Here is a 27,891-nt window from a genome sequence, read left to right as displayed (position 1 = left end):
GCCTGCATAACGGATCCGCAGCGGCAGCCTAGAGCCCAGACAGCCCTGGCGAGTCCGAGATATCATCGCTTGCTGCCACATCGCATCTGATCAGGCCGCATGATAAACGGCCGATATATCAACCATGCTTTTCCGCCAGATGTAGTTCGCAGATCATCGCCGTGCACGAGTCGCGAAACTCTACCCACCATTCGCTATTGATAATCGGCCCCCCTATCCGCGTGCAACTGATGTTTGACGTAGGCCAGCACTAAAACATTCGCTGGCCTCACTTTGTGCAAACAAACACACAACAACAGATATGCGCCTGCGCAACCCCGCCATACTCGACAACGGCGCACCTCGACTTTCACCATCATGTGGCGGAGAGTCTACTTCTTTCTAATCCTTGTGCGCATCTACTTTGCCCTGTCGCCCAGCTACCTGCACCCGGACGAGAACTTCCAGGGCCCTGAGGTCATCGCCGGTATGTCGCGATTCTGTCTGCGTGTCCTCCCACCACCACGACTGACCTGTTTCTAGGACGCGTCTTCTCCTATCCCGTCCACGAAACCTGGGAATTCACCTCCGAGAACCCCATCCGCAGTACCTTCCCGCTATGGCTCGCATACGGTTGGCCCATGTACATCTTGCGCTGGCTATGGGAGGGTTTCGGCTATGATGTCTCGCCGTCGGTCGTATACTGGACACTGCGAGTACTCATGCTGTCGTTGAGTGTCGTCATGGAGGACTGGGCCATCCACGAACTGGTCGCTTCACCCCGCGCGCGTCGCGTTGCCGTTATGCTCGTCGCATCTTCTTATGTGACTTGGACGTTCCAGACACATACCTTCTCGAACAGTCTCGAAACACTATTGGTGCTCTGGAGTCTGGTGTTGATCCAGAGGATAACAGACGACAAGGTAGGTCTGCTTCGGTCCGCTTGCCGATCTAGGATATGCGGCTAACGCAAGGTGCAGAAGCGCTCCGGCATACTGGCCTCGTCCATCCTCGGCTTCATGGTCGTCGTGGGCATTTTCAACCGCATTACCTTTCCAGCATTCTTGTTGCTTCCTGCGACGACCTTGCTACCTCACTTTCAGCGCAAGTAAGTCAACCCAGGTTGTCGTCTTCTCAACTTCAACTGACATCGACAGACCATTCTCTTTGGTCTTCTTGGCTACATTCGCTCTCTTCACAGCTTTCCTTGCTATCTGCGTAGATACGGCGTTTTATACCCCTGGCGAGTTTACCTTCTCAAAAGTCTTCAATGGGCCGGTTATTACGCCCTTCAATAATTTCCGCTACAACTCCGATTCCGCAAACCTTGCCCAGCATGGCATACATCCACGATACCAGCATTTCCTGGTCAATCTTCCTCAACTCCTCGGACCAGCGACGCCGTTTCTGTTCTTCTTGCGCAGGGCGCATATTTCTATGATTCTGGTCTCAGCTATTTCCGGCGTTGCCTTTCTCAGCATCTTCCCACACCAGGAAGCACGATTTTTACTGCCCGCCGTACCGCTAATACTATCCTCGATACGCATACCTACTCCGCGTATCAGAAAAAGCTGGATTATTACTTGGGTCGTCTTCAACGTCGCTTTTGGCATCTTGATGGGCGTGTATCATCAGGGTGGCATTGTCCCAGTCCAGATGAACATTGCCAAAACGAACGAAACAGTTTCTCATGCGTTCTGGTGGAAAACCTACAGCCCTCCGACATGGTTGCTGAATGGCAAGAACGAGGAACTGCAGACCGTAGACTTGATGGGCTGTCCGGCCGAAACAATGATCGAAAAGGTCAAAGAAGCACTACCGCCTTGTCGAACGCGGAAACCACCAAAGGCTGATCGCGGCGCTGTTTACGTGGTAGCACCAAGATCAGCACATGCTTTGATACCATATCAGAGCCCCACCACCTCAAAAGAAGTCTCGTTGCAGGAAGTCTGGAGCTACCGTCAGCATCTCAATCTTGACGATATGGACTTTGCCGACGATGGCGTTTGGAACACCATTAATCGCGTTGTCGGCGATCGTGGATTGGTAGTGTGGCGAGCTACTCGGAACTGCTGGTCTACACCTCAAGAAGGCGAACCTGTCTCTGAATAGAGACACACATTAGAAAGAATCTTGGTAGTTCGATTTCTTGGATTTATCGTACAAGATATCAGAAATCTGGCAGCGCAAGCTAAACACTCGATTTGTTTTCCCCTTACCTTCTTCTGCATATATACCCAACAACTCTTTTACGTAGTTTCTCTTAATATAGAATCAAACAAAAAGACAATGTCACATAAGTGCTCTTTCTTCCCACCGTGACGGACACAGATTCAGTGGTAAGTTTTTTGATAATTGTTGATACATATGTCACCATACTCTACCTGACCCTGTCTATACAGACCCGAAGCCCTCCTTCACAGCGCCCCACCCAACACCCTAACAGCCCACATGGCCATTCGAACATTCATCCCAACCTTCCTCTCCGGCTTCTCAAATTCTTGCTCATTGACTTGCTTCGCATGCTCACCCAACCACTTGACTTCCTCACCCAATCTCCTTCTCAACCCAGGATCCGACGTCGCAATAATAACATTGGCCTCCAAGTCAAGCTCATAAGAGCGTTTCGTATAGTTGCTACTTCCAATAACCGTCAAACTAGGATCTTCCTTCTCCACCTCCGAAGAAGAGGAAGAAGGAAAAGTAACCCACAAGCCCTTGGCATGATACGTCCACCCGCCTTCCTGTCCGACCATACCCTTCTTCCACTCTTTCAGGATGATACTGTCGGCTAAACCCTCGTGCTTGACTTTTCGAAGGAATGATTTCGCGAGATGTGTGTATGCGCCTGGCAACAAGCCGCTTACGCCTTTTGAGCCGTAGAAACCGTTGGCGTGGGGGTGCGCGGTCAGCACAGTGCCAGAGGAGGGGCGGGTGGAGAGAAGAAGGCGGCGGAACGAGGGTGTCATGTTGAAGTAGCCGGCTGTGAAGGTCCAGGAGGAGTTTCGGAGGGGAGGAGTGGTGAGATGTGTTAGGATTTTGGTCAGGGCGGGCAACTCCGTTGAGGATGGGAGAAGGGGGACAAGGGACAGAATGGGGTAGATTGTTGTTTTTGAGGTCGATGATGAAGGGAGGGCGGCGGGAGAGTTTGATGGGACGAGCAGGTGGGCGAGGTGTTTCTCTGCAGCGGATCTGTAGTTTGACGGTGAGTCTAAGGGTGAGGGTGCGGCGTTTGTTGTTGGCCAGGACATGGTGTAGCCTCCACTTCCTTCTTGAGTACTGGGCTGAATGTCGAAACTCAATTTTGCAACACCATCATGTATCCTTTTGAAGTAGTCTGTTAAATCTTTCGATCGGAATAGGTGATACCGATCCTGTCGATTCGTGAAGTAATCTTCACTCAGATTCGCTCCAGACATGATGATCTCGTCATCGACACCATACAACTTCATATGTTGCAAACCCCAACCTTCGTTGATGCGTTTAGGGATGTACTTCTTTCGGAGACCAGTTAGATTGGGTGTATGGTACATGCGAACTTCTACGCGATCTGGCCCGAATTCTGAAATAAGAGGTGTCATAAGAGAGGCGGTTGAAGGGTTTGGTGTTTCCCTGGTTCCACGGAGAGCGTCAGTGAGAAAAGACACCTTGAGGCCTGGATTATGTTGAAGAGCATCCCGGATTGTGGAGATTAGTTCGTGTTCGGTTTTCCCAATGTAGAGGGTTGATAGATAGATGCGGTGTTGAGCTTTTGATATTTTGTCCTGATAGATGTCAGTATAAGGTCAAGTCGCTGTGAGTGCGCTTGCTCACGTGGCTTGGAGAATCGGTCGTCCAATGGTCATGATGCATTGACTCTCTGTTCCCAAACAAAGTAGAAAGGAGTAAAGAGCAGATTTAGACATCAAAGACAGACACACAACACAAGACTGATGGTACAACAGCGAAACGTGTGATGGGTAGAGATGAAAGCACTATGAGCATCTTTGGGGATAGAGACGGTATAGTAGAAACAGATAGTGAATCATGTATTACGGACAATGGAAAGGACTCAATAGTGAAGACCAACCTACCTTTAACGTTTGATAAAACTCAGCGGGCGTCTGAATAATCTCAATTTGATCTGGCTGAATCTCAAATCGGGGCGCTATCTTATCCAGATCTGTTGTTATCGTTGCAAGCATAGAGGCTTGACTCTGAGGTATCGGCGACGCCATCTCAGCATTCGAAGTCGAATATCTTCTCGTTCTGAATGTCCGAGTGGGGATGCGGAAAGTTCTTCTCCCCGCGATCTTTGGGGCTTGGGCACGTAATAAGCTTCGTATTATCATGTTGGACCTTTGATTTGATATGACGCCGACTGCTGGTATGTGCTTCGACTCCTGAAGTTTTGATGCACTTTGGGGTTGGGCGACAAGGATGACTTGAAAACTAGCGCGTTCTTGGTAAAGCGTGAAAGCGGGGCTTGGCACCGTCAATCGCGAAGCAGCAACATCAGACCAGCATCACAGACGCTGAACAGACCAACCGCCGCCATGTCTACGCTTATGAGAACACTGCGCAACCTGCGCCGAGTCGGCCTCAAGGTAGATCCCAATTGTCGTAATAATTGGCCTCGCAATGCTAACACGTCCGCAGGAATATGGCCATCAAATGGCGGTACGCTCGCATCCCCGCGCCCTCACCTTAAACCGCAGATAGACTGATCGAGTCGCCCGCACGTATAGAACATCGGTACGCTCGGATACGAAAAAGCAGACAGGATACGGGAGGTGCTAATATGGCCCAGGTGATACCAAAGCCGGAACCCTGATCGGCCAGGACAAGTACGGCAACAAGTACTTCGAGAACTTGGAGGAGGAGCTTCCCCGTAAGAATCAGGAATCTTAGAGATCAAGGCTGTCGTCTGACCGGTACAGTCCGAACCCGCTGGGTCGACTACAAGGACAAGGAGTTCGATCCGTACGTTATATTGAATAACGGGGAGCAGAGCAAAGCTGATTTTGTGACAGTTCTCAGATCGAGCCTGGATGGCACGCCTGGATGTCATACATGGTCGACAAGTCGCCAGCCGCAGACAAGCTTCTGCAGCGCCAGGTCCGCGTCTGGGAGCCAAAGGAGCACAGGCCAACCCTTACATGGAGCCGTTCAGGATACAAGCCTTACAACACGTGCGTTAGAGAACTCGATTTGAAGTGATGGTATGCTAATGGTAAACAGCGTCAAGCCCAAGTACTCTCCATGGACACCTGTTGCCAAGCCCCGACAGTAGGCATTTCATTTCCTATATTAAGCATTGTATATACCAAGAGAAGAAATGGATGTTCCACATGCTGTCAACCCTTCCAGACGTCTACACTCAAAGCCCCTTCGTCAACATTGGTAAAACTACCTCCTTGTTAAATTGCCACAGCGCACTGCTATCATGTGCCCTAAACGCAGCTCCACTCCAATACGTGCTTTTCAAGCCCTGTAGCGCGTTCATCTCGTCGTAAATCCCAGCCTTTATATCCTCAGATGTAGCCTGGACGTAGAACGGCGCATGCGACGTGTAAACGACAAATTCTGGCTCTGTTGCATTGAACTTGTCAGGGTTTGCAGCCTGTAGCCTCTTGATACTAGCAACGAGTTCCCCTTTGATGAAATCGTCAGAGAGAGGATAAGTCGCATTTGAGACATCAGCACCGTAGTAGATTGCCTTGACACCAGGGATAGCGGTTGGTTGCATAAGGTAGATGCCCGGAATTGCAGGCAGATTGTATGGCGTGTCTGGTGCGTAGTTGTATATGAATAGGTCTTCCGGTACGCCCGTGTTCTTGATTAGAGCGGAGTAGTAACCAGCATTGATAAACCTCGCAAAGACGTCACGTTCTTGCTCTTGCAGATCGAACGACGCAAGGAGATCTAGTTTCGGTGGGATGGTAATGAGGAGTTTTTTCGCACAGATCAATTTCACGCCGTCCGGTGTCTTGACAACGAGTTCCACACCATCGTCGTGGCGTACTGAGTTTATCACTTCAGAGGACAACAACAAGCTATCGGCGTCGAGGAGTTCAGCCTGCGCTTTGCCGTATAACTCGCTGTTGTTGCGTTGAGCTGTAGAGATGAGACCGTTGGCAGCGAGTTGCGCTACTAGACTCAATCCGTTGACACGCGCCTGCTCCAATACTGGCATGCTGAGGATGTCCCCAGTGCCTTGGTTCGTGCTGTACAGTGTTTGCACGATAGCTTCGATACCGTACTTCACAACGAAGTCACCAAACGGCATGGTCAAATCTTCTGGAACAGGGTCCGGTAGGAACATTCCACTGTTCAGCACCGGGTACTGGGCCAGAAAAGCGCCATATGCTTGCAGTCCGGCGCCTAAAGCTTCAGGAGAGGGAGCACTGATGTTGACCTCGATGCCGGTGCTGAGGTCGTAGTTTGCGCGATTTGTAGCGAATTCCGGAATGGCTAGGGGTATATCGAAGCGGGCGAAGTAGTCCAGAACGGTACTCTCGTTGTGAAAGACTAAAACACCGTAGTCTTGTGCTCGACCAGTTACAGGGTCGGTGTAGGTCTCCGTGTGCCCTCCCAGACGGCCCTTGACCTCGATGACTACCAGGCTTTTGCCGGCATCTTTGAGGCTTATAGCGGCGTGGGTGCCAGAAGAGCCGCCACCTATTATTGCTACATCACGAGTGATGATGTCGTTGGGACTGAAGGCTGAAGAAGGGTATTTGGAGGGAATTGAGAGGACAGTAGATACGAAGAGGGAGGCTACGAGGCCCGCTGAGGGAAGAGAAGAACGCATTTCTGGGAGTGCAGAAGCTTCTTCCTAGACACTGGAATAATCACAGGTCCTTCTAAGCTTATATACTATGTTTTTGAGATCCTGAGCATCCACATTGACATGTCTGGGTCACATCGCGGATGTGCAGATGCATGGCTACGCCTCTTGGGGTCCATTCTACGTCCATGACATTGCATCCAACATTCCTTCATGTGCCGAAGCACACAGTAGCTCTTTCCAATACGTCCTTTCCCAATAGAAGAACCCAATAGAAGCGCTCAAAAGCCTCGGAAGTATGCAACCTAAAACCCTTACATAGAGGCGTAAGGTCAAAAAGCGATTCAGCGTCGAGAATCCTACATATATTTTCACCTACATGTGTTTGCACCACTTACCACAGCCGTCCTCCAGCTCACCTTGCTTACTTTTGAAATAGTTGTGTGGAGTCAGACTGTCTCTGACTGGTCGGAAAAGGATCGCGGCGTAGCATGTGGCGCCCACTGATGTTTACTTAGCAAAGTCAGATCTTGTATAAGACGTACATCTGCCACCTACAGCGATTCGACATGTGTCTCGAACTAAAGAGGCTGACTGAAACAACCTGACCGGTCAATACGTTGATGTTTGATGGCGCTCTCAGGCAAGTGAAGCGTCCACGCAGCCGCCGCATAGTCCTCATGGCCAAAGGAAGAGAGAATCTCAGTAGCAACAATAACGTTGTGTATGCGGGTCAATGACTATGAAGGATCGTGATGGTAGCTTGGAAAGGTGGTGTGAATGTAAGGAAGCGGCGTGTGTGCAGTTAGTGCCTCATCTGTATGCTGCGGACGGTCCCGACAGCATTCCTGTGGCCCGCCGCCCATAGGCTGTGTGGCCCTCGGAGCTTGAAGCTTCCTGTGGCAGCTCTGGATATGCGGGTTGAAAGCCAGGAGGATGGGTCGACGCGAAGTTCGCCGTGAATGAGCCAGTCGCTGCTTTTCGTCTGCGTTCGTACAGCTCCTCAATTACGTGTTCAGTCAAATTGCTCAGGTGGGCTTCTAAGATTGCCATGTCAGCGGCATGGACTATCCATATTATGGTCAACGTGGTCTCCAGGTCATGTCGCATTTCGCGGTGCGTCCTCTCATTTCATTTTTGAGAAGGAGATTTGTACACGAATTCTTCTCCACACGTGCGAGCTGGGTGTACCTTGGTACTATGGGATTGTGAGTGAAGGCTTAGTAGTGGTGTTGAAGTTTTGGTGCCATGGTGCGAATATTCCTAAGACGTCTCCAGTATGACAGGAACGAGCACAGCGGTATTGAGACATGTTCACATGTCGCAAGACTCGAGAGCAGCGCGTCGTTCAACGCTGTGTTGCTTGGCCAAAGCGTTGAGCGCGCTTGGGGGAGCCGGCAGTCCTCAGATGGCGCCAGCAGGCATCTTAGAGCGAAATGTGTGCGAGGGCTTCACCGACTTGTAGGACGCACCTAACAAAGGGCCTATTGGCAATGTCAGCAGCGTTACAGGCCGCATGCACGGCAGATGCAGATTGGTAAGCTGTGGGGGAGCTAACGCTTGGTCCCACTACCCATGGCCCGCGGAGCTGGTCGCAAGCAGCTTGCAGCCACCACAGTACCCCGGACTTTCCTAAGTCCGGCAGCCGCGATAGAGCTGTCGTCGTTATAGGAAGGTCACAGATGACTCTCCGATGTCAGATACGAGGCGTAGATAGAGTTTGTTGATGCTTATCGAATTCTGGGGCGGACGTGAGGCTCTTTAGCTCGGGACTCCAACAGGCACGGGCAACCATGGCATTCCTGGTAGTGAAGAGAAGCATCAGGCCAGACGTTGCGCGAAGTAAGACGCCGTTGGCATATGGGCATTGCCCAGCGTGCACAAGACCTAGTTGCACGGGCGACATGAACGATGGCCCAACATGGAAAGCGGGAGATTCACAGCTAGTCTCAGTCTGCGCCCTTTGACCGGCTCTTTCGCCCTCGGGGACATTAACGACTCATTCTGATTCAATAACACGACACTTGAGAGGTCTAACGAGGCGGTCAGGACATTGCTGTGACTGTGTAGTGTGAAGCTGCAGGGCGGTAAAGCGCGAAAAAGCCGTAAAATGGATGCATTGCTTGCTCCGTGACACATGCGCAGCGGATGCGTGTGCTGCACAACCATGTCGCCTTGAGTCAAGCGGAGACAACCCTGTCAAACTATATGTCGTGACGATCTAGCTCTCTTGTCAAGACTACCCTCCATTCCGCGAGCAACCACCGTAACGTTTCGATAGAGGAGTTTGTGCTTGGTGAAAGTGTGCTCCGTTGCACCCGTCGTCCATAGAGCAGCAGTTATCTGATCGTCCGCTATCTAATCAGATCAGCCCGGCCTCGGTTGCACATCGGCTGAAATCTCTAATTACATCATTCGTCGATTCGCGCACGCGCGTGAACGTCAGTGCGGATCTGGAAAGGCTCTTGCGGCAACTAGAAGCGCAAACCGAAGAAGCAGCATCTTTCCTCGCAAACCACCGTATCCTGGACGCACCTGCCTGGAGGCCCCTGTCGAACGTTTGTTTACTTCGGTGCAATCGAGCAGAAGGCGCGAATACACTCCCCGGCCCCTCTTCAGGTCCCAATGCGCCTCAACAGCCGTCAATAACGAGTGCGAGTGCTGGAGGGTTTGAACACCACCACAGGTCACAACAGGTCTCGTACAACTCGCAGCGGCAGACAGCATGTTCGCCCACTGTCGAGGCCCGCTCTGGGGCAGGGACGACTTTTCCAGGTGTTTCGAGCAAGAGTAGGTGCTTCTTTTTGGCTTGCGCTATCCCACGCGCTGTCTCAGATGCCACTGCAGCCGTCCGATTGGCGATGCGCCACCACGAACGACTCTGAAGGCTAACACGTCACAGCTATCTCCAAACATTGTTCCCTCTCATCGTATGCGGAGTATCCGTCGCTTACCTACTGGTCCAACTCTACTTCGCCGCCACCGCGTCCAAGTACTACCACGCCTACAGCGTCCTCGAAGATCCCGGCAATGTCTGGTCCTACCGAAGTCGCCACTACGATGGCGACGAAGCCGACAGCGAGGCCGACGACGAACTGGAGCGGAATGAAGACCTTGCGCTCCAAGCAGTCAACACGGTATCCACCATGGCTGTAGATAAACCTCGCGGAGAACTCACGGTCGTTATACTCGAAGAGCTGGCGGTCCTGGCACAGCTTGGACTTCATGTCACTGTGCTGTTGACCAATGTATGGGGCAAGCACGGCAAACTCGCTGCCATTGCCAATGTCGCTGTTTGGGCCTACATCGCCACTCTAGCGTCCTTGCGACTGCTCCTCTCTAGCACGAGCAGGTTTTCGTTCCCCCATCTCTGGTACCACACTGCCTTCATCTACGGCTTCCAATGGGTCTTTAGCGTCCTCCTGTTCCGATCAGCCATTATCCATCCGCGATCGCCTTTACACCAGAAGCTTATGATTGGCGATTTCGTCCTCGTTTCGCTACTGTTTCTCATCTCTCTGTGCTCTAGAAAAGGCAACAAGGCAGTAGAATTGGAGTATGAGGGCGACATCGCGCCTGCCCGGGAACCTGTCGCCAGTGTTTTCTCCCTTGCTACTTTCAGCTGGGTGGACCCAATCGTTTGGACTGGATACAAAAAGACATACGAGCTTACCGATGTCTGGAATCTCCCTTCCAAGGACAAGGCCGCAGCGGTCATCGCGAACTATCGTCAAGTCAAGAAAACCTCAGGCTTGGCCTACCATCTTCTAAAGCACTTCAAACGAGGCCTACTCATCCAAGCAGGTTGGGCTGCCATTTCCGGTTTCCTTACTTTCGCCCCGACACTACTTCTAAAGGTTATCTTGGAGTACGTTGAGAAGCCCGACTTGACACCCGCCAACGCCGCATGGTTCTACGTCATTCTGCTTTTCGTCTCTGGCAGTTTGTCCGCACTTGCAGATGGTCAAGCGCTATGGCTCGGTCGGAAGATTTGCATTCGTCTACGCGCCGTCATCATTGGAGAGATTTATGCCAAAGCACTCAAGCGTCGAGCAGCAGCTACTACTGAGAAGACATTGGGTGAGGAAAAGAAGAAACAGGAGCAAGACGAAGAGCCAAAGGGATTGAAGCGCATGTTCACTTTCGGCAAGAACAAGAAGAAGGCGAATGGAGCCGCCAAAGAAGAAGACGCCACAAAGCCAGTATCTGACGCTCAGGTCACAACCGGCGCCATCATCAACCTCATGGCTGTTGACGCTTTCAAGGTCAGCGAAATCTGCGCCTATCTCCATTTTCTCTGGGCGAACACTCCAGTTCAAGTCGTTGTGGCTATCTTCTTACTTTACCGCATCCTGGGCTACAGCTCAATTGCCGGTATCGGCATGATGATCTTCCTGCTTCCCATCAACATGTATGTCGCGCGACAGTTTTCCAAGATTCAGAAGCTCATTCTTGCGGCTACCGATGCTCGTATCCACACCACAAACGAGGTTCTTACCAATATCCGAATCATTAAGTTCTTTGCTTGGGAACAGCGTTTCATCGGACTGGTTAACGAGAAGCGATACACTGAGCTCAAGCATCTGCGACGGCGCTATATTCTGTGGGCGGTGGCAGCTACGATATGGTCGGGCTCACCAGTCTTAATCACGTTCTTATCTTTCTTAGTCTACACGAACGTCGAACACAAAGCGCTCATTCCGTCTGTCGCTTTCACTGCTCTCTCGTTGTTCCAAATTCTTAGGATCCCGCTGGACCAACTCGCAGACATGGTTGCTCATGTTCAAGAATCCAAGGTCTCAGTCGATCGTATCGAGGAGTATCTCTCGGAGCCTGAGACCGACAAGTACGCGCAGCTTATCACACAGAAGAAGGACGAAGATGGCCAAGCCATCATTGGATTCGAGAATGGTACATTCAGCTGGGGCGGAACCGACATGGCGGACCAGGCCTCAGCTGATGCCTTCAAGCTTATGGATCTCAATTTAACTTTCCGTGTGGGCAAGCTGAACGTTGTCGTTGGACCCACTGGGTCTGGCAAGACGTCTTTGCTGATGGGCCTGCTTGGTGAGATGACGAAGCTCAAGGGAAGCGTCTACTTACCAGGTGGACTCAGCCGAGAAGACATGACTCCCGACCCCGATACAGGACTCACTGACAGTATCGCTTACTGCGCTCAGCAAGCTTGGCTTGTGAATGGTACAGTCAAGGACAATATTGTATTCGCTAGTCATTTCGACCAAAAGCGCTACCAAGATGTCATCGAGGCTTGCTCTCTGAAGCGAGATCTCGAGATACTCGACAACGGTGACGAGACGATAGTAGGAGAGAAAGGTGTAACGCTGTCTGGAGGTCAAAAGCAACGTATCTCGCTGGCTCGTGCACTGTACAGCAAGGCCCGTCATGTTCTTCTCGATGATGTCTTGAGCGCTGTCGATGCCCATACCGCCAAATGGATCTTCCACTACGCACTTCATGGACCGCTCATGGCCAATCGAACTTGTATCCTGGTCACACACAATGTCAGTCTCTGTCTGCCACATGCAGAGTTCGCCGTTGTACTCGAGAACGGCCGGATAGTCGCACAAGGAACAGCAGACGAAGTCATCACCTCCGGAAAGCTCACAGAAGATCTCACAAAATCACGGCCCGCTTCACGAGGTGCTTCCAAGCCTCCTTCTCAAGAGCCTTCCTCGGATGCAGGCGAAGAGGCGAACGGTGATGCTAATCACGCCAACGGATCCGCCAATGTCACTATGAATGGCAAGCCGGACGCTAAGAAGACAACAGCTAGCAACAGCCAGGAGGAAAAGAAGGCCGAGGGTGGTGTCAAGCTCAGCATCATCACAATGTATCTGCGGGCTATGGGCCCGTGGTACTACTGGCTTGGTGCTACTATCGCTTTCGTGGCCGCACAAATCTCCTCGGTGTCTACTAACCTCTGGATCCGCACGTGGGCAAACGCATACGCAGAAAAGGGCTATGCTGTCATGGGTACACACCATCAGACTCCAGTAACACATGCGCCGACTCTGAGCGGTATGGGCACATGTATGAACAGTGGCACCTGCAGCTGGAACATTCCTTTCTTTGCAGCCCAACCGGAGCAGCAGTCGTATGCCTACAACACTATGCAAACCACTTTCAGCGCCCCGAACCCAGATGTCAACTCGGCGTACTTCTTGGGTGTATATGCCATTCTTGGACTCATCTTCATGTTTATCACATTCTTACGAGAAGGCTTCCTGTTCGGTGGTTCTCTAGCTGCATCCAAGCGCATACACGAACGCCTCATTCAGAAAGTTACGCATGCCAAATTCCGCTTCTTCGATCAGACCCCGCTCGGTCAACTCATGAACAGATTCTCCAAGGATATCGAATCTGTCGATCAAGAGGTGGCGCCTGTCGCTATTGGTGTTGTCCATTGCTTCGCTTCTATCATCACGATCGTTATCCTTATCTCGGTCATCACACCTGCTTTCCTGATCGCGGCTTTCTTCATTTCAATACTTTACTTCCTCATAGGTCGTTTCTACATCAACTCATCACGCGACTTGAAGCGATTGGAGTCCGTACATCGAAGCCCGCTATATCAGCAGTTTGGTGAAACTCTATCTGGTATGACGACCATTAGAGCTTACGGTGATGAGCGCCGCTTCATTCGCGAGAACCTGAACAAGATTAACACTCAACATCGACCTTTCATTTATCTCTGGGCAGCTAACAGATGGCTCGCGTTCAGAGTGGATGTCGTTGGTGCTATGGTCGCCTTCTTCTCCGGAGCTTTCGTTGTGCTCAGCGTTGGGCGCATCGATGCAGGTGCCGCTGGTCTCGCACTCACCTACGCTGTTACCTTCACTGAGAACGTCTTGTGGTTTGTTCGTCTCTACTCCGCCAACGAGCAGAACATGAATTCGGTCGAGCGTGTCAAGGAGTACCTCGATGTAGACCAGGAGGCACCCTCTGTCATCCCGGAGACCCGCCCACCTTCCAACTGGCCAAGCAAGGGATCCGTAGAGTTCATCAACTACAGTACACGATACAGGACCGACTTCGACCTTGTCTTGAAGGACCTGACCTTCAAAATCCTTCCAGGAGAGAAGGTCGGTGTAGTGGGCAGGACAGGTGCTGGTAAAAGTTCAATGGCTCTTGCCTTGTTCCGAGCGTTGGAGGCTGAAAAGGGCAAGATCCTGATTGATGACATCGATGTTGGTACGATTGGCCTGCATGATCTGCGGGAGAATGTCGTCATGGTACCGCAAGGTAAGTAAATATAGGTTCATCAAGATTCAGCAAGTGCTAACATCCAACAGATCCGACCTTATTCACGGGCACTATCCGAAGCAATCTTGATCCTTTCTCAATCTTTACTGATGAGGAGATCTACACTGCACTACGCGAAGTCAACCTTATCTCAACGCTATCACGTCCGGCATCTGGCACTGTGACACCTACCGGAGCCGCCTCCCCACCCCGTGCCGTTCAAATCCCTGTCCCTACATCAGGCGCCGTGACTGCAGATGTTAATGCCAGCTACTCAGCCGCTACTACCAATCCTGGTTCCATTCTCGCAAATCGCGACTGGGAGCGTGGCGAGACACAAGAAGACACCGTCTTGGTGATGCCCGACGGGCGTCCCGCAGACCAGGACGATGTTGCGGCACAAGCTGCGATGGAGGCCGAGAACAAGAACCCTTTCAAGAACCTGAACTCCCCAGTATCAGAGTCCGGTTCTAACCTGTCCCAAGGTCAAAGGCAACTGCTCTGTCTTGCTCGAGCGCTACTCAAGGCACCCAAGGTGCTGCTGATGGACGAAGCCACGGCTTCCATCGATTACGCAACCGATGCAAAGATTCAGGAGACTATCCGTCAGATCAAGAACACTACTATCACTATCGCTCATCGTCTTCAAACGATCATCGACTACGACAAGGTCCTTGTTTTGGATAAGGGTGAGGTCATCGAATATGGTCATCCGTACGATCTTGTTCGGAAACAAGACGGTTCTTTCCGGTCCATGTGCGAAACGAGCGGAGAGTTAGAGACCTTGACCAGTACCGCGAAGACGGCTTACGAAGCGAAGCCTACTACGGCTTCCGAATAGAGATCCCTGCTTCGAACGTACGATCGCGCACTTATTTTCCTTGTACATAGGGCTCAGAGGATGAACAGGGTGGGTGGGTGAGAGTGATGAAATTTAGACGGGGTTTGGAAAGAAAAAAGTAAGCGATCAAGACCCGCTTCTCATCAGGGCGCAAGCATATTTCCTTTTTGTTTTATTGTCTCGGCGTATACCAGAGCCTATGGGTGGTTGCCTGCTCTTAGTGTACACATAGTTAAGTCTAATCGGCTTCTTTTGCGCCGCATAATTGACACGTTGACGTACCAAAGATCCGTAAGTCGTGATTTGCCTAAACTTGCGCAGATATGATGAGTTCCAGTCAGCAGTGCTCGTCAGCAAGTGCATGCCGGCGCTCGGAGATGTTGTATCGGATCTTGGCGGATGCTTGAAGCTGACCGAATGCATAATCCATTGGTGACCACCGATCACTAATTCAAGCCAGGGGCTGGGAAGTCCGGTCTGCCCAGCTAACCTACCATAATCCAACACCTGGTTCCGATCGGTCAACGAAAAGCGATATATACTTCGCTGGCTGCGTGGCTGCCTCAAATGTACCAATCACGTGGCCGGAAGTAAGCTTCTTCCGGATCTTACATGCCTTTTCCGGCGTTTCCTCACACTTACCTTATCGAACATTCTATGAAATCATGACACCCATTCATTGATATCTAATGGCTTTTGCTGACAATTAGAAGGGCGTTTTTGTACGAGTGATTCATGTGAAATTGCTGGGAGCAAGGGGACCATCCCTTGCAGGAGCCCTTGGCGATCAGGCTGGAAGTAGCACCTGTCAATATAATAGTATCGGTGCGCCTAGAAATTCGAATAGATCTCCTGATAATCATTATTTCTGCTGGAACTTCACCCGCTAGCATTCAGACAGTATGGAGACCCTGAGGGAAATAGTGCGCGATGCACCGTTTGGTCAGCTCGTTCGTTACGCAACACGTAACCGCGTCTTCAAGTATCCAGAAGAGTTACCTGGCTTTGAAATTCCTGCTGCCTACACTGAAAGAAACACTGGAGCGTCGGGCTCGACGACTCAAGCGCACTCCAACAACTCCGCAACCGCCATCAGCCAGCCAAACCCGGACCAGACCACTGACGCTCCCCTTCCAGACGACTTAGAGAAGCTCCCCTCTCGAACAGAAGATATCGAGAAAGCCCATTCGCGTAACTCAACCTCAACAGACCGCGAAGAACTTGGTGTCCCAGCAGCGACAATCGCTTCGCATACCCTCCCCTTCAGCCCTGAACGCCTTGAAGCCGAACGTCTCGAAGCCACTCTCTCACTCCATGGCACACGCTCAGCACCTCATGCTATCGCTCCTACAAAGACAGCTGACGGTCTCATACTAGCAGAATGGTACACCACTACCGATCCAGCCAACCCTCACAACTGGTCTCGGGGGAAGAAGGCTTGGACGGCATTTCTGATCTGTCTGTATACGTTTATCGTGTATGCAGGGAGTTCAATTTATGTTAGCAGTCAGATGTTGGTTATGAAGAGGTTTGGAGTGGGTGCTTTCAAGGCGAGTCTGGGGTTGGCGCTGTATGTTTTGGGTAAGCCCTTGCGTGTTCTTATGTGTTGATATTATTTTGGGGTATGATTAGGCTGACAAAGTATCTCCAGGTTACGGAATTGGACCGTTGTTGTTTGCGCCGCTAAGTGAAGGTAAGAGCATATCCACACGTCTTCACCTATTCCTCTCCAGATAGGTCACTACCATCACGAAGATGAAGTTTGACTGACAGCTCTCCTAGTTCCGCAGCTCGGCAGGAACATACCTTACATCACTACCTTCGCTCTCTTCACCATCCTGACTCTACCTGCGGCACTAGTGGACAACCTCGGCGGTCTCCTCGTCCTCCGTTTCTTGCTAGGTTTCTTTGGAAGTCCATGTTTAGCGAACGGCGGAGCAAGTATGCAGGATCTATATGCTCTGTTGCAGTTACCATATGGCCTTGCTTTCTGGACGGCAGCCGCATTCGCTGGACCAGCACTTGGACCTCTTCTGTCCGGGTTTTCTGTGTATGCCGAGAACTGGCGCTGGTATGTCTCATTCCTTCAACAATTCGTGATATGCATTGCGTGTTGTCTCATGCTGATCACACATCGTAGGTCACAGTGGGAACTCCTATGGATGGCCGCCCCAGTATTCCTCCTATTCTTCTTCTTCTTGCCGGAAACACAACCTACTACCATCTTGCTGCATCGCTCTGCTCGCCTCCGTGCACTAACAGGCAACCCAAACATCCACACGCAGATAGAGATCGATCGCAAAGGCATCAAGTTCTCCGCCACACTCGCAGATGCTATCATCAAGCCCTTGGAGATTTGCGTAAAAGACCCTGCTCTCTTCTTCATCAACGTCTACTCCGCTCTAACCTATGGTATCTACTACTCCTTCTTCGAAGTCTTCCCCTTGGTGTATCTTGAGATATATGGATTCAATGTTGGCGAGATGACGATAGTCTTCTTAGTGATCATCGTGGGGTGTTTCATCTCGATCACGATATACTTTTCTTACCTGAAATTCTATCTCACACCGGATATCTTGAAGAGGGGCTTGAGACCACAAGAACACAGACTCGTGCCAGCGATATTCGCAAGTTTTGGCGTGCCGGTTGGACTGTTCCTTTTTGGTGAGTTCCTGACCGCAGTTTCGAGGAGCTAAAGTGAACGTTAATGCTGATACATGTAGGCTGGACGGCTCGCCACTCCATACACTGGATCGCTACAGCCATCGGTATCACGATATACTCGACCAGCGTCTTCATCATTTTCCAGGCTGTCTTTTGTAAGTTGTTGTTGGACTTCCTGTTACCTGTTCACTTTACTGACCCCTACATAGCGTATGTCCCCATGTCCTACCCAACATACGCCGCGTCCCTCTTTGCAGGCAATGACTTTTGTCGCTCGGGCTTCGCTTTCGGTTCCGTGCTTTTCTCCCGCCCCATGTACATCAACTTAGGGATAGGAAAGGGTATCAGTCTTCTGGGTGGGTTGAGTGTGATGGGTATCGTAAGTTTGAACTACCTACAGAACCTCGCATTGAGCTAATCCGGACTAGATCGGTATGTATCTGATTTGGGTGTACGGCGCAAGGCTGAGAGCAAGGTCAAAGTTTGCTGTCTGAGATACGACAGGCTACGACCGGAGGAACACGAGCAACAATAGTGGTGTCGTAGGGAAGACGAGATAGACTGTTCCATGCGTCATCCATCATTCTTGGAAAGGAGTGTTAGGTCTAGGCCGTTTTGGGACTAGACCCCCAGCCCCTACGGTGCGTGAATCCATAACGCGCATGTGTTTTCTAATATCATGCTCGCCATTCAACGCTATCGAGTTTGATTCGCGCTCTACAACTTGTAAAGTACTTCAACTAGCTTCTGTGCATGGTCAAAAGGGCCGCCCGCTGGCGCGTCTTCAATAAAGCGTAGCCTTTCTTGTTCATGGCTCGGCAATCTTTAACCCCCGGTGCCCCCGTAACTATGACCCACGCGCTCGACGGCTAACGCCCTCGGCATGGCATGCATGGAGGCATATGCAGCAGTGAGTGTCAATGGTACGTTCATCAACGCTCTTAGCAAGGATTAGAGCTGTTTCTGACGCGAAGTAAGAACCTTTCGATGTGAACACCAAGAATATAAGCTGCCACGACGCGTTCCACCCTCGGACCCTCCGCACTAAAGCTCTCGCCCACGCCAGGCACCGTTCCCGGCCTTCCGCTCTCATCGCAGTAGTTCTGCATCTTTGGCGGAACTTTTGCGGTCGTTGCAGCGCATAATGAGCGACGTGACGCGCCTTGAGCCTCTTCCTTGGAGATGTTGGTGTATTATTGGCACAGCCTGATGTGACACATCTATTAACGCCATAGCGGCCCAACTTTTGGGGGCCAGCCTTGTCCGTCATGTTCGTATCGGTTAACCTTCTCCAACCTACACAGGTATACGATACTTTTTGCTGATGCGCTCTCGCCCTTAGCAGCGTAGCGATAGCATGATCGTACACCACGTGAACGCTTCTCGGGTATTACGCAGTCTACGGCCTATAAAGTAGTCGGAGGACCTCTTGTGGATACGAGGATTCGTGCCGTTTCGGATAACGTGCAGCATGCAGTGACGGGCTGGCAGGAGCTGTATGGTGTGGTAGCCGCCTCATTGTAAGCGCCCAACCCATGATTGCCTCGCATATGCCTGTCGCTATGCTCTGCGCCGCTACTGAGATTGGACGCAATTGCCTTGACGGCAGACCAAATCCGGTGAGTCTGGCTGCATGTCATGTCTCATTGCGGTACACCAACAGTTTTTGCTCCGATACTTCACTTCTTTCCTGTCTCTAGCTGCCTCGGTGCAGTATTTTATTCTCAAAACATTTTTCCATGCTAAATAAGCCATCGCCGCTCTTCAAACTCCGTTACACATTGGTACTGGTATGTTGGGCTCGAAGGCTATAGTCACAGGTGATAAGCGCCCACCACTCATTACATATATGTCTCTTTACTTATGTGGTCTCAGAACATCCGTATGTGACGCATTGCAGAAGATATCTCGCCGAGGCTCAACGTGATCCCTTGTTCAGTGCACCCCATCTGAAAGACTTCTTGGAATACTTGTCAGAACCGTCGTCGCAATGGCCGGTTGACGATAAGCCCTTCACCTGGCCATACCCACGACCGATGATTAATGATCTTCGGCGCTCTTCAGACACCAGGTCAAATAGCTTCGATATACCTGAAAAAGTTACAAGAGATCATGAGAGCCTGGGGTTGCTTTTCCTCAGTGGTTATCCTTCCTCGCGTTGGCTCAAAGATGTTGGAGAGAAGTACAAAGTTGATATGCACTTTTTCCAACAACACTTGGGCTCTATCAGGCCGTCGGTACATGTTGATGTATTCGCTGAGCCATCTTTACCCTCTAGTTCTGGCCACACCCTCAAGCTCAAGATACCGACTATTGGTTATCTCGGAGATACAGGGGATTCGTTCAGAGATATGTCTAGGACCAGAGCGCTGCTCGTAGAGGATCTCAGAAAGCAAATCTTAGACAACGCCCAACGTCACCCTGTTGGACAGCCTATCGTTAGAGATGTGTATCTGCACAATCAGGAGCATTTCACTTTGTTACAAGAGGTGTCTATGTGCTTACTGCGAGATAACAATATGTGGACAGGTACCGCTTCTCTAACCACTGCATGTATTAGGCGCTGACAATGCAAAGTACTTATATGGACTGACGCTGGCTACGAGGACAAAGATCCCGATCTTTCCTTCCTATTCAAGAGAGCGCCCAATATGCTCCACATCGCTCCTAAGCTTTGTCCGACTGTTTTCAATCGACCCATAAGATTCGGCGAATCAGTATACTCTTCCGTTGCCTCATCTGACGTGCGATTCAACGCAACTCAGGTTTTCAATAGTCTTCACAAAGCGTACGGCAAGACTCTAGACCCTCACCTGACGAGCCAAGATCCTTTCTATGCTGTCAGCGAGGTGTACTCGTTTGCTGCTGCGGCCGAGAACCAGTTTTTGAATATGATGAGAGACATTCTCGACAACCGAATCGAGAGCATCGTGAGAGAGAGCCTTCAGAGTAAGAACTCGACACACGATGCTCTTCCCGAACGTGCCAATATACAGTATGATCGTACTATTCTTGACGCCCATTCCGATCGCATTAGCAATGTCGTTGCGTTCCTCAAAGCAGCCGACGACCCGGTGTGGTTTCCAAACGTCGATCACCATGATCGACGCGAAGCCTCTAGAGCACGGACGAGCCTCGTGCACGATTTTCAGCATCTTCATGCTCAAATCATACAGTTGATCCAGCGTTGTGAGAGGGCTATGGAGATGGTTGCACACAATGCCTCTCTATTGGAAGCCAAAAGATCAAATCTACAATCTGAGGGACTGGAGAAGTTGACACGCCTGACGACAATTGTAACCCTGCTCTACGTACCGCTTTCGTTCGTATGCACTTTCTTTGGTATGAACTTCTCAACCTTTGGACAGGGCAAGTTGAGCCTTTGGATCTGGGCTGCGGTCAGTGCTCCGGTGATGTTAATTTCGCTAGTCTTTCTCAGGCGGATGTTGAAAAATGATTCCAAGAAGACGCGGCCTTGAAAGCAACGATACGAATGAATTACAGTATGAGGAACACATTGCGCCCTGGTACTTGTGTCATTTAGCGGGACCAGAACGCCACACTACTATCGAAGTCTGCTTCTTTTGGAGACTTGCTTTTAAGTTTCCCTTTTTTCGCTTCATCCATATGCTTCCAATATAGCTTCTTAGCCTCTTCGTAAATCTTGTCAGCCTGTTCAATGTTGCCCTCACGTCGTGCTAAGATACTTTCAAGATTTTTGGTTCGCGCGCGTTCGGGTCTGTAATAATCTCGAGTCTTGAAGACTTTGAGGGCTTGGCTAATGCAATCGCTTTGTCGCAATTAGTATGTCTGATGTAATCAATGGCTTCAAGTACGTACCGTGCCTGGTTGAAGTCTCCAAGCTCAATATACTTCATCGCGAGCTTGTGGCACACATCCGCTGATCTATGATGGTACTTGCCGATTGTTTTCTCGTAGTGTTCGTATGCTTGTTTATACCATCCAAGTGCCTCTTTCCCGTTGTCGCTTTTATCCTCGCAGTTCTGGCTGTCTTTGACGTTGCCAATAGCGTGAGCGATTCTACCAGGTCTTCTCGAGTTAGCATAGTCTCTCGAATAGGTAGGCGCCACTTGCGCAAAGCTTGTATTTTCTCCAGCGCGAGTCAGCTCCTCATGGTAATTCCAAGCTTGTAGCAGCGTGTGCCAAGCCTCCTCGTATTGCCCATCGGTCCATTGAGCTAACCCTAGATTGGCGGATGCCAGTAGGTAGATCGACTTAGCAGTTTCTGAAGCATCACGAAAACGAGATGCTTGGTCGAGCGCAATCTCAAACAGTTCCTTGGCTCTACAGGTTTGGCCCATCATCATCTCGGCGATACCCATCTCGTTATTGGCCACCATCAGAGCGTCGAAGTCGGCCTCGCTCTGGGGATCTGAATACTTTTCTTCCGTCATTCGTAAAAGGCTTTTGTAGTGTTCGTAGCATGTTTCAGGGTCATTGACCTCAGTAGCTACACAACCAAGGCTAGTGTGAATCTCGAACATCAGGCTCTCGTTGCAATCCAAATACTCCTTACACACGGTGAAGGCAGTAGTCAACAGCTCTTTTGCTTCTTGAGATCTTCCTCGTTCGTGATTGAACCTGTGTCAGTTAATTACGACCTGATCTGTCGAGTAATCACGCGAGAGGGAACGACTAACCATGCTGCACAGTCTAGAAGCCTTACAAAGTCTACACTTGCGATAGTTCTCTGGCTTTCCAGTTCTAGCTGCACATAGTGATATCGCATCTGAACAACATGTGGATACAGGTGTTCGGCTCGTGGCCAATCTTTGCGATCGTAGTGCCAAAGTCTTTCGTTTCGATTCCATCGGGTCAGAAGCAAACCGACAGCAGTATCAAACGCCTCCCGTAGCTGTTCCCTCGTCATCTGAGAACGCGATGCATCCTGAACTACACGATGGACGCTTAATTGAGACTTGACCTGTTCGATAATCCCTTCTTTGGATCCTGTCACGGACCCGATGTCTTCCTCAGAGGCACTGTCATTCGTTAATACTTCATCCTTTTCTTGTTTGCTCCGGTTTTCCGCAGTTCTAAGTAGTGATCGTCTCCAGAGTGCTTGGCGGGCTGCGAAATAATCATTCCAAGTCTTCGGATAATCTCTGGCCTTGATCTTTGCCGCACCTTCGGTCAAAATCTCTTCTTGAATGTGATCGGGGTCAAGAAATGACAAGACATTCATAACCATACGAGGAGCTGCATCAAGCTTGTCAAGCATCCATACTGTAGCTGTAGTATGTGGATACTTGCTGTTGCGTATCTCCTGTCTTTCTCCGTGTAGTTTGTGATGATGAAGTTCTTCATTGTACATTTTCAGCAGATCGTTGAAGCTGGATAGTCCGTCGCTCATCATACCAGCAAACTGTGTGAGGAACAGGGGATAACCTTGAATGCGGCGAGCGAGTTTCCGCGCTGCTTGCTCGCTGTCATGTGTCCGTTTACGATTCGTCAGCTTATGTAGAAACCTCTGTCCTTCTTCTTCAGTGAATGGCTCTAGCGCGATTCTGTAGGTCGATGTTTCATGATCTGCATCGGAATAAGAGGTGAGTTTCCCAACATGCGGCGCTCTGCTTGTCATCAGTATAGATCCTGTCCCTCTTGGAGGCCAGAATCCTTCCATAACCCCGAAATCATCAACATTGTCGAGCACCAGTAGCCACCGAGCTTTAGGCAGTGTCGCTGTAGTTTGGTACCCGTATGTCTTGACAGGATTCTCGAGCCATTGGAGCACCAGATTCTTACTCATCACCCAATCTCTGTCCTCTTCTGGTTTTTGCAAACCTAACCCCAATGCCATTTCGCCAAAGCTACTGGCTAGCTTCCCAGCGGTGTCAGCATTCAGCCAAAAGATGGCGTCGAATTTATTCTGTCGACTTTTAACGAATTTGTACGCGATCGAGGTTTTCCCTGTTTGTATCAGCTGCCGCTATGATGGATTCATCTGCTTGCAAACCTATGCCTCCCATGCCAGAGATAGCTACTGTTCTTAGCTCTGGCATTATATCTTGTCCCTCTTGGACAAGTAAGTGCTCATCAATTTCTCCAAGCACATCCTCTCGACCAAAGAAGTCCCTCACGGTCACAGCATCGTCGAGTAGGTAACAAGGAAGCTTGAGCTCAAAATGAATGAGCGTTTCATCTCTAGGTCGCCGTGACTGGCCATATGAAGGATCAAATGTAGCTTGGGCGTAGTTTGGCCTTCGCTATGATATCAGCACTCATCGCAGTGATACTTAGGAACGCTGCAACTGACAATGATGTTTGCCTTATGCTTGCACCAGTAGATTCGCCATCGAGTACATTGAATGTATCTGCTTTCGGGGCACCTTCTAGTGCAGGAGATTGTACTTTTCGTCGTAAGCTTGGTGAGCGGTGCTCCGTATGCGAATAGGCTTACTTATAGAGCTAGATACATTGAATCTGTCTCGAGCAAGGCGGAGAGAATCATGGCAGAACTCAATGAGAGTAGCTCTGAACTGGTTGCTTTCGTTGAGTGCGCATAACCCGTAATGGTCAGTATCGACGGACTTAACCTCCTCGCCTGTTAGATTAGTACGGGCTAGGTCAGAGTCTGGACCCTAGCGTTTTTGTTAGAAATGGACAGTCCTATCGAGTATTCTAACATACCATAATGTATGTACCATCGCCTGCAGATACTATACTCCACCACTTCTTTTTCTTCTTCTTTGTCCTGCTTTTCCTTCCTTCTCTCGTGGACAAGATGCGGACGGATAAATTCAGGTGTTCAAAATCACGCGACCATTGAGCTAGCCGTTGTAACTTGGATACATCCGCAAGGTCCTCAGGTAGTGATAGCATACGAAGCTCAAGAATGGCGGGTACTTTGGCCCATTCTGACTTGTTGCTATCCCGAAGATGAGGACTTCCGAGAAATACTATACCAGCGAGGGAGTCGAACAAAAGCTTAGTACCTTCCTCTCTTCGACGCGCATGTACAAGTAGCTTATGTCATCAGCAGTGGACCGACAACAATCAATACGCAAACTGACCCGCTTCAAGATGAGTCCACCTAGGCTATGACACAGAAACAGAAGAGGCCGATGCTCTGGCTAGGTGATCATTTAGCATGACGCTTTGCTCGGAAACACATGACTGACATCCCATGTATGAATGAAGTCTTCGGCTTTAGCGAGCAATCGCTCTGCCTGAACATCCAACTGGCTCCATTGCTTGAATGTTGACGATGTCAGCTGGTGTTCAAGTACCGTGATCTGGATATTCGAGGCCTTGTTGTCCTTCCCAGTAAGGTCGTGAACAAGCGATACACCGTGAGCTTTACTCCATTCCTCAACCCGCTCATCGTCTATTCCAGGTATCACTAGAATGCTGGATACATATAAGCGGATGCATTTATGAGTCTAATAATCTTACTGAGCGTCAGGTCGGGAGATGTGCTTCGAGGTGCCCCCTGCTGCGGGCAGGTGACGCAGTAAGCACTCCTCCATCCTCTGTTCTTTTACGATCGAATGTTTAGCGTATTGCGTAGCACGAAATGTGCTCAAACAAAGCGTGTAGCGGCTCTCATGTGAGACGTGCTGGCTATGCGTCCAGTGAAGTACGGGGACCCCACCTAGGCTGAGTTCGCCAAGGACGGCCAGCAGTGTTGCCGCATGTACGTGGGTGCGTTATCACTGTGCCACCTGCTTTGCACCCTGGCGGCATCCTGGCGGCATCTAAGCCTACAACCACGCCACATGCATAGTAAGGCAGACAGGTAAGTTACGGGTGCTCGCACCTAAAGCGGGGTACCTAGGTAATCACGGTCAGCCATATACTGTCTGGCATTCTCTACTCATAGAATCGGATGCGTGCTATCAATGAACGATAACTTGTACTTGCACCGCTCTAATGGCAACAGAAAAGGGACCAGATGTCCCATGGCCGGACCGCGAGGTCGCTACTTGGAAGTCGGGCCGAGAATTTAGCATCGGCGGGAGTCGTTTCGTCACCAGGCCCACCAATCACGTAATCTTCCCCTCCTCAACCACCCCATGGTATCGTTACTGACCACAGACGCGAATCGATGTACAGTCGGCCAGATGGTTCACAAAAGCACTGATTACTGTTATCAAGATCTCCTCCGGCGACGTCATTGATGCAGAGTATCTCGGGTCGCGCATACGGCAATACACTGATGATTGCGATGTTTTCAGACTGGAGTTTTTGCATTGCATACAGTTTTCGGGTGCATGCAGAGAAGAAATCGAGTTGAAACAAGATGCAGAGGTACAACTTCAGAAGTGGGGGAATTCATGGGTGAAGTTCACGCCTAGGAATAAGACAAATGATGGACCTCCGCCAGGACCGTATGTCGCCTTGCATGAGCATATGCAGCAAGTTTGGCGAGTGTACGACGACGACGCGAAAGCTTTTCTAGTCTCCACTTGGCCTACTGAGAAAGATGCAGAGTAAGTGATAATAACTACATACGCCAGGGATTTTCTCTTAAAGTTCCCTAGACGATACGAGAGCAGTGGTCTCGCAGGAGAAGCTTTCACTTCACTAGGAGTAGCCGTCCCTTCGCGACTCTACTTCACCGAATCGGAAGAGCGGCCACTCGATGGCGTTCGAATAGCCATCAAAGATATGTACCATCTCGATGGGATTCGGACGTCAGTCTGTAACCGAGCATACCATGACCTATACCCGCCGCAGACCGAGACTGCTGCGTGTGTGCGTATTTTGATATCATTGGGAGCAATAATAGTCGGAAAGACTCACCTGAGCTCTTTTGCGTGGAGAGAAGAGCCTACGGAGTGTGTTGAGTATCCAGCGCCTTTCAACCCACGGGGTGACGGGTACCAATCCCCGGCAGGAAGCAGTAGCGGTAGTGGAGCAGCCATTGCATCTTATGAGTGGCTTGACTTTACACTGGGCAGTGACAGTAGGTCGCCCTCTCTCGTATCGATCTCTGCTAATGGATGACAAGCGACTGGAAGTGGAAGACGACCCGCTCTTTGGAATGGATGTTTCGCTCTGAGACCTTCTGATACCGCGTTGTCTTCCAAAGGTATGGTCTTGACATGTCCTCAATTCGATTCACCTTCACTCTTTGGTCGTGACATCCATACCTTCAACAAATTCGTTCGAACTTGGTACGGAGACTGCGTCGACAGCCAGGATAGGTCTGACCGACCTTGGAGAATCGTCTATCCAGTAGACTATCTGCCAGTAGGGAATAATGAACAAGCGCGTGTCTTCGACGAATTTGTCAGTGACCTGGCGGCGTATCTCAAAGTTGAACCTGAGATACTCTCTATTGCAGAGACATGGAGGAAAACTCCACCTGTCGAAGAGAGTGACATCCTGAAATTCATGGAGAATGTAAGTGCAAACGACTAGGTCAGACTCAAGAAGCTAACGGAAGATTTAGACGCAGGTACACGGATTCTTCTACGAGCTCTATCACCACTTCGATGAGTTTCGAGAAGACTATAGGAGCAAGTATAGCCGAGAGCCATTTCTTTCCATGCCTCTGAAATGGGTGTGGTAAGTATCTCAAATCCCTCAAATCTCGTACCATGCTGATGCTAGGAGGAATTTGGGACGTCTAATCGACGAGTCGCAGAAGAATCGCGCATTCGAGCGTTACAGCGTGTACAAAGATTGGTTTCTTAAACATATTCTTCGATCAAAGGAGACGCGGACCATAGTGGTATTGCCCATTGAGGAGCTCGAACCGCGCTACAGGGATGTACCACCCGTGCAGCCTATTGAAGCTCCGAAAGGAATCAATGTCTTGTATTTGAGTCCCATATTAGGTGCGCCAGAGATTGTAGTACCAGGTAAGCGCAACGTTCACAGTCGAGGGCAAACATTGATATTCCCAGCCGGCCAAATATCATTCCGATCGCGTATCACCGAACATGAAGAATATCTGCCCGTGGCGGTATCTTTGCTCGGCGCTCCGGAAACAGACTTGGACTTGACCGAGATGACTGAGGATTTCCTCAAGCATGCGGGTAGATCTACAAGAGTCTTGACCGGAAAGACCATGTTTGGTGATGACACCAAATGACTGCGTCCGGAATATGATATGCAGAAGCAGGGTTCATCACATTGGCCTGAACAATGGTTTTGTGTCGTACTAAATGAAACAAATGGGTCATCATCGGTGATTGTAAAAGTGCCTCGCCAAGTAGATCTTCGTCGGAGTTCTGATCGGCGCTTCATGTGACCCAAACTGAAACTTGATTGGTACATGGATTGCTGCAACATATGTACGACGCGCGCGATAAGCGGGCTGTCCGGCAAGATGCGCCTGAAGGATCAAGTTGCCACACCACGAGTGACCCGGCACAGTGTAGTCATCCAATAGGTTGAGAAGCCA

At 50.4% G+C, this 27,891-nt stretch overlaps 10 protein-coding genes across 10 annotated transcripts; 6 read left to right on the top strand and 4 right to left on the bottom strand.

Moving 5' to 3' along the window:
• The first annotated feature begins 7 nt into the window (after positions 1-7).
• CC77DRAFT_134451 (hypothetical protein) lies at positions 8-2,244 on the top strand. The gene is made up of 4 exons (XM_018530197.1): positions 8-466; positions 523-902; positions 960-1,087; positions 1,137-2,244. The coding sequence occupies exons 1-4, from the start codon at positions 358-360 to the stop codon at positions 2,089-2,091; spliced, it is 1,572 nt and encodes a 523-aa protein (XP_018385099.1). The 5' UTR covers positions 8-357; the 3' UTR covers positions 2,092-2,244.
• A 74-nt stretch (positions 2,245-2,318) lies between these two features.
• On the bottom strand, positions 2,319-4,379 carry CC77DRAFT_1021068 (CDP-diacylglycerol-glycerol-3-phosphate 3-phosphatidyltransferas-like protein). The gene is made up of 2 exons (XM_018525194.1): positions 4,053-4,379; positions 2,319-3,743 (listed from the first exon to the last, which is right to left on the bottom strand). Exons 1-2 carry the CDS (start codon positions 4,308-4,310, stop codon positions 2,397-2,399), a joined length of 1,605 nt encoding a protein of 534 aa, XP_018385098.1. The 5' UTR covers positions 4,311-4,379; the 3' UTR covers positions 2,319-2,396.
• Positions 4,380-4,514: 135 nt separating this feature from the next.
• On the top strand, positions 4,515-5,251 carry CC77DRAFT_1062021 (NDUFA12-domain-containing protein; the record flags this gene model as incomplete). The annotated part of the gene is made up of 7 exons (XM_018528487.1): positions 4,515-4,565; positions 4,618-4,638; positions 4,707-4,713; positions 4,769-4,849; positions 4,899-4,941; positions 4,992-5,150; positions 5,200-5,251. 7 exons carry the CDS (start codon positions 4,515-4,517, stop codon positions 5,249-5,251), a joined length of 414 nt encoding a protein of 137 aa, XP_018385097.1.
• Positions 5,252-5,338: 87 nt separating this feature from the next.
• On the bottom strand, positions 5,339-6,772 carry CC77DRAFT_1050723 (FAD/NAD(P)-binding domain-containing protein; the record flags this gene model as incomplete). The annotated part of the gene is made up of 1 exon (XM_018527635.1): positions 5,339-6,772. One exon carries the CDS (start codon positions 6,770-6,772, stop codon positions 5,339-5,341), a length of 1,434 nt encoding a protein of 477 aa, XP_018385096.1.
• A 2,701-nt stretch (positions 6,773-9,473) lies between these two features.
• On the top strand, positions 9,474-14,852 carry CC77DRAFT_1062019 (hypothetical protein; the record flags this gene model as incomplete). The annotated part of the gene is made up of 3 exons (XM_018528486.1): positions 9,474-9,538; positions 9,651-14,011; positions 14,062-14,852. The coding sequence occupies 3 exons, from the start codon at positions 9,474-9,476 to the stop codon at positions 14,850-14,852; spliced, it is 5,217 nt and encodes a 1,738-aa protein (XP_018385095.1).
• Positions 14,853-15,515: 663 nt separating this feature from the next.
• CC77DRAFT_134151 (putative caffeine resistance protein 5) lies at positions 15,516-18,176 on the top strand. The gene is made up of 7 exons (XM_018530192.1): positions 15,516-16,433; positions 16,504-16,545; positions 16,635-16,923; positions 16,993-17,516; positions 17,576-17,671; positions 17,726-17,895; positions 17,945-18,176. The coding sequence occupies exons 1-7, from the start codon at positions 15,755-15,757 to the stop codon at positions 18,008-18,010; spliced, it is 1,866 nt and encodes a 621-aa protein (XP_018385094.1). The 5' UTR covers positions 15,516-15,754; the 3' UTR covers positions 18,011-18,176.
• An 871-nt stretch (positions 18,177-19,047) lies between these two features.
• Positions 19,048-21,105, top strand: CC77DRAFT_134250 (hypothetical protein). The gene is made up of 3 exons (XM_018530194.1): positions 19,048-19,339; positions 19,395-20,045; positions 20,094-21,105. Exons 1-3 carry the CDS (start codon positions 19,309-19,311, stop codon positions 20,993-20,995), a joined length of 1,584 nt encoding a protein of 527 aa, XP_018385093.1. The 5' UTR covers positions 19,048-19,308; the 3' UTR covers positions 20,996-21,105.
• CC77DRAFT_1009412 (TPR-like protein) lies at positions 21,057-23,337 on the bottom strand (the record flags this gene model as incomplete). Its single annotated transcript, XM_018523594.1, has 3 exons — positions 21,057-21,306; positions 21,357-22,118; positions 22,178-23,337. The coding sequence occupies 3 exons, from the start codon at positions 23,335-23,337 to the stop codon at positions 21,057-21,059; spliced, it is 2,172 nt and encodes a 723-aa protein (XP_018385092.1).
• Positions 23,338-23,676: 339 nt separating this feature from the next.
• Positions 23,677-25,230, bottom strand: CC77DRAFT_134189 (hypothetical protein). The gene is made up of 6 exons (XM_018530193.1): positions 24,933-25,230; positions 24,659-24,887; positions 24,551-24,610; positions 24,182-24,503; positions 23,794-24,081; positions 23,677-23,738 (listed from the first exon to the last, which is right to left on the bottom strand). Exons 1-5 carry the CDS (start codon positions 25,004-25,006, stop codon positions 23,870-23,872), a joined length of 897 nt encoding a protein of 298 aa, XP_018385091.1. The 5' UTR covers positions 25,007-25,230; the 3' UTR covers positions 23,677-23,738; positions 23,794-23,869.
• A 7-nt stretch (positions 25,231-25,237) lies between these two features.
• CC77DRAFT_964401 (amidase signature enzyme) lies at positions 25,238-27,731 on the top strand. Its single transcript, XM_018535683.1, has 7 exons — positions 25,238-25,526; positions 25,593-25,969; positions 26,021-26,445; positions 26,491-26,885; positions 26,935-27,050; positions 27,099-27,346; positions 27,392-27,731. Exons 1-7 carry the CDS (start codon positions 25,410-25,412, stop codon positions 27,577-27,579), a joined length of 1,866 nt encoding a protein of 621 aa, XP_018385090.1. The 5' UTR covers positions 25,238-25,409; the 3' UTR covers positions 27,580-27,731.
• The last annotated feature ends 160 nt before the right edge of the window (positions 27,732-27,891 follow it).

This window comes from Alternaria alternata, assembly GCF_001642055.1.
Source record: "Alternaria alternata strain SRC1lrK2f unplaced genomic scaffold CC77scaffold_12, whole genome shotgun sequence".
NCBI lineage: Eukaryota > Fungi > Ascomycota > Dothideomycetes > Pleosporales > Pleosporaceae > Alternaria > Alternaria alternata.
The sequence above is the reverse complement of the archived record's forward strand: the minus strand, read 5'-3'. Positions and strand labels throughout refer to the sequence as shown.

Excerpts from the sequence above, each read along its gene's own strand:
- CC77DRAFT_134250 (XM_018530194.1), top strand. The coding sequence starts at position 19,309 with ATGTTGGGCTCGAAGGCTATAGTCACAGGTG. Across the intron at positions 19,340-19,394 it reads GAAGGCTATAGTCACAGGTG|ATCCGTATGTGACGCATTGC; the intron begins ATAAGCGCCCAC and ends TGGTCTCAGAAC. Across the intron at positions 20,046-20,093 it reads AGATAACAATATGTGGACAG|TACTTATATGGACTGACGCT; the intron begins GTACCGCTTCTC and ends GACAATGCAAAG.
- CC77DRAFT_134189 (XM_018530193.1), bottom strand. The coding sequence starts at position 25,006 with ATGGAGGAGTGCTTACTGCGTCACCTGCCCGCAGCAGGGGGCACCTCG. Across the intron at positions 24,504-24,550 it reads GTGGACTCATCTTGAAGCGG|CTACTTGTACATGCGCGTCG; the intron begins GTCAGTTTGCGT and ends TGATGACATAAG. Across the intron at positions 24,082-24,181 it reads TATAGTATCTGCAGGCGATG|GCGAGGAGGTTAAGTCCGTC; the intron begins GTACATACATTA and ends CTAATCTAACAG.
- CC77DRAFT_134151 (XM_018530192.1), top strand. The coding sequence starts at position 15,755 with ATGGAGACCCTGAGGGAAATAGTGCGCGATGCACCGTTTGGTCAGCTC. Across the intron at positions 16,434-16,503 it reads GTTGGCGCTGTATGTTTTGG|GTTACGGAATTGGACCGTTG; the intron begins GTAAGCCCTTGC and ends AAGTATCTCCAG. Across the intron at positions 16,546-16,634 it reads GTTTGCGCCGCTAAGTGAAG|TTCCGCAGCTCGGCAGGAAC; the intron begins GTAAGAGCATAT and ends CAGCTCTCCTAG.
- CC77DRAFT_134451 (XM_018530197.1), top strand. The coding sequence starts at position 358 with ATGTGGCGGAGAGTCTACTTCTTTCTAATCCTTGTGCGCATCTACTTT. Across the intron at positions 467-522 it reads GGGCCCTGAGGTCATCGCCG|GACGCGTCTTCTCCTATCCC; the intron begins GTATGTCGCGAT and ends ACCTGTTTCTAG. Across the intron at positions 903-959 it reads AGAGGATAACAGACGACAAG|AAGCGCTCCGGCATACTGGC; the intron begins GTAGGTCTGCTT and ends CGCAAGGTGCAG.
- CC77DRAFT_964401 (XM_018535683.1), top strand. The coding sequence starts at position 25,410 with ATGGCAACAGAAAAGGGACCAGATGTCCCATGGCCGGACCGCGAGGTC. Across the intron at positions 25,527-25,592 it reads TCACCAGGCCCACCAATCAC|TCGGCCAGATGGTTCACAAA; the intron begins GTAATCTTCCCC and ends ATCGATGTACAG. Across the intron at positions 26,886-26,934 it reads TCCTGAAATTCATGGAGAAT|ACGCAGGTACACGGATTCTT; the intron begins GTAAGTGCAAAC and ends CGGAAGATTTAG.
- CC77DRAFT_1021068 (XM_018525194.1), bottom strand. The coding sequence starts at position 4,310 with ATGATAATACGAAGCTTATTACGTGCCCAAGCCCCAAAGATCGCGGGG. Across the intron at positions 3,744-4,052 it reads AGTTTTATCAAACGTTAAAG|GACAAAATATCAAAAGCTCA; the intron begins GTAGGTTGGTCT and ends GACATCTATCAG.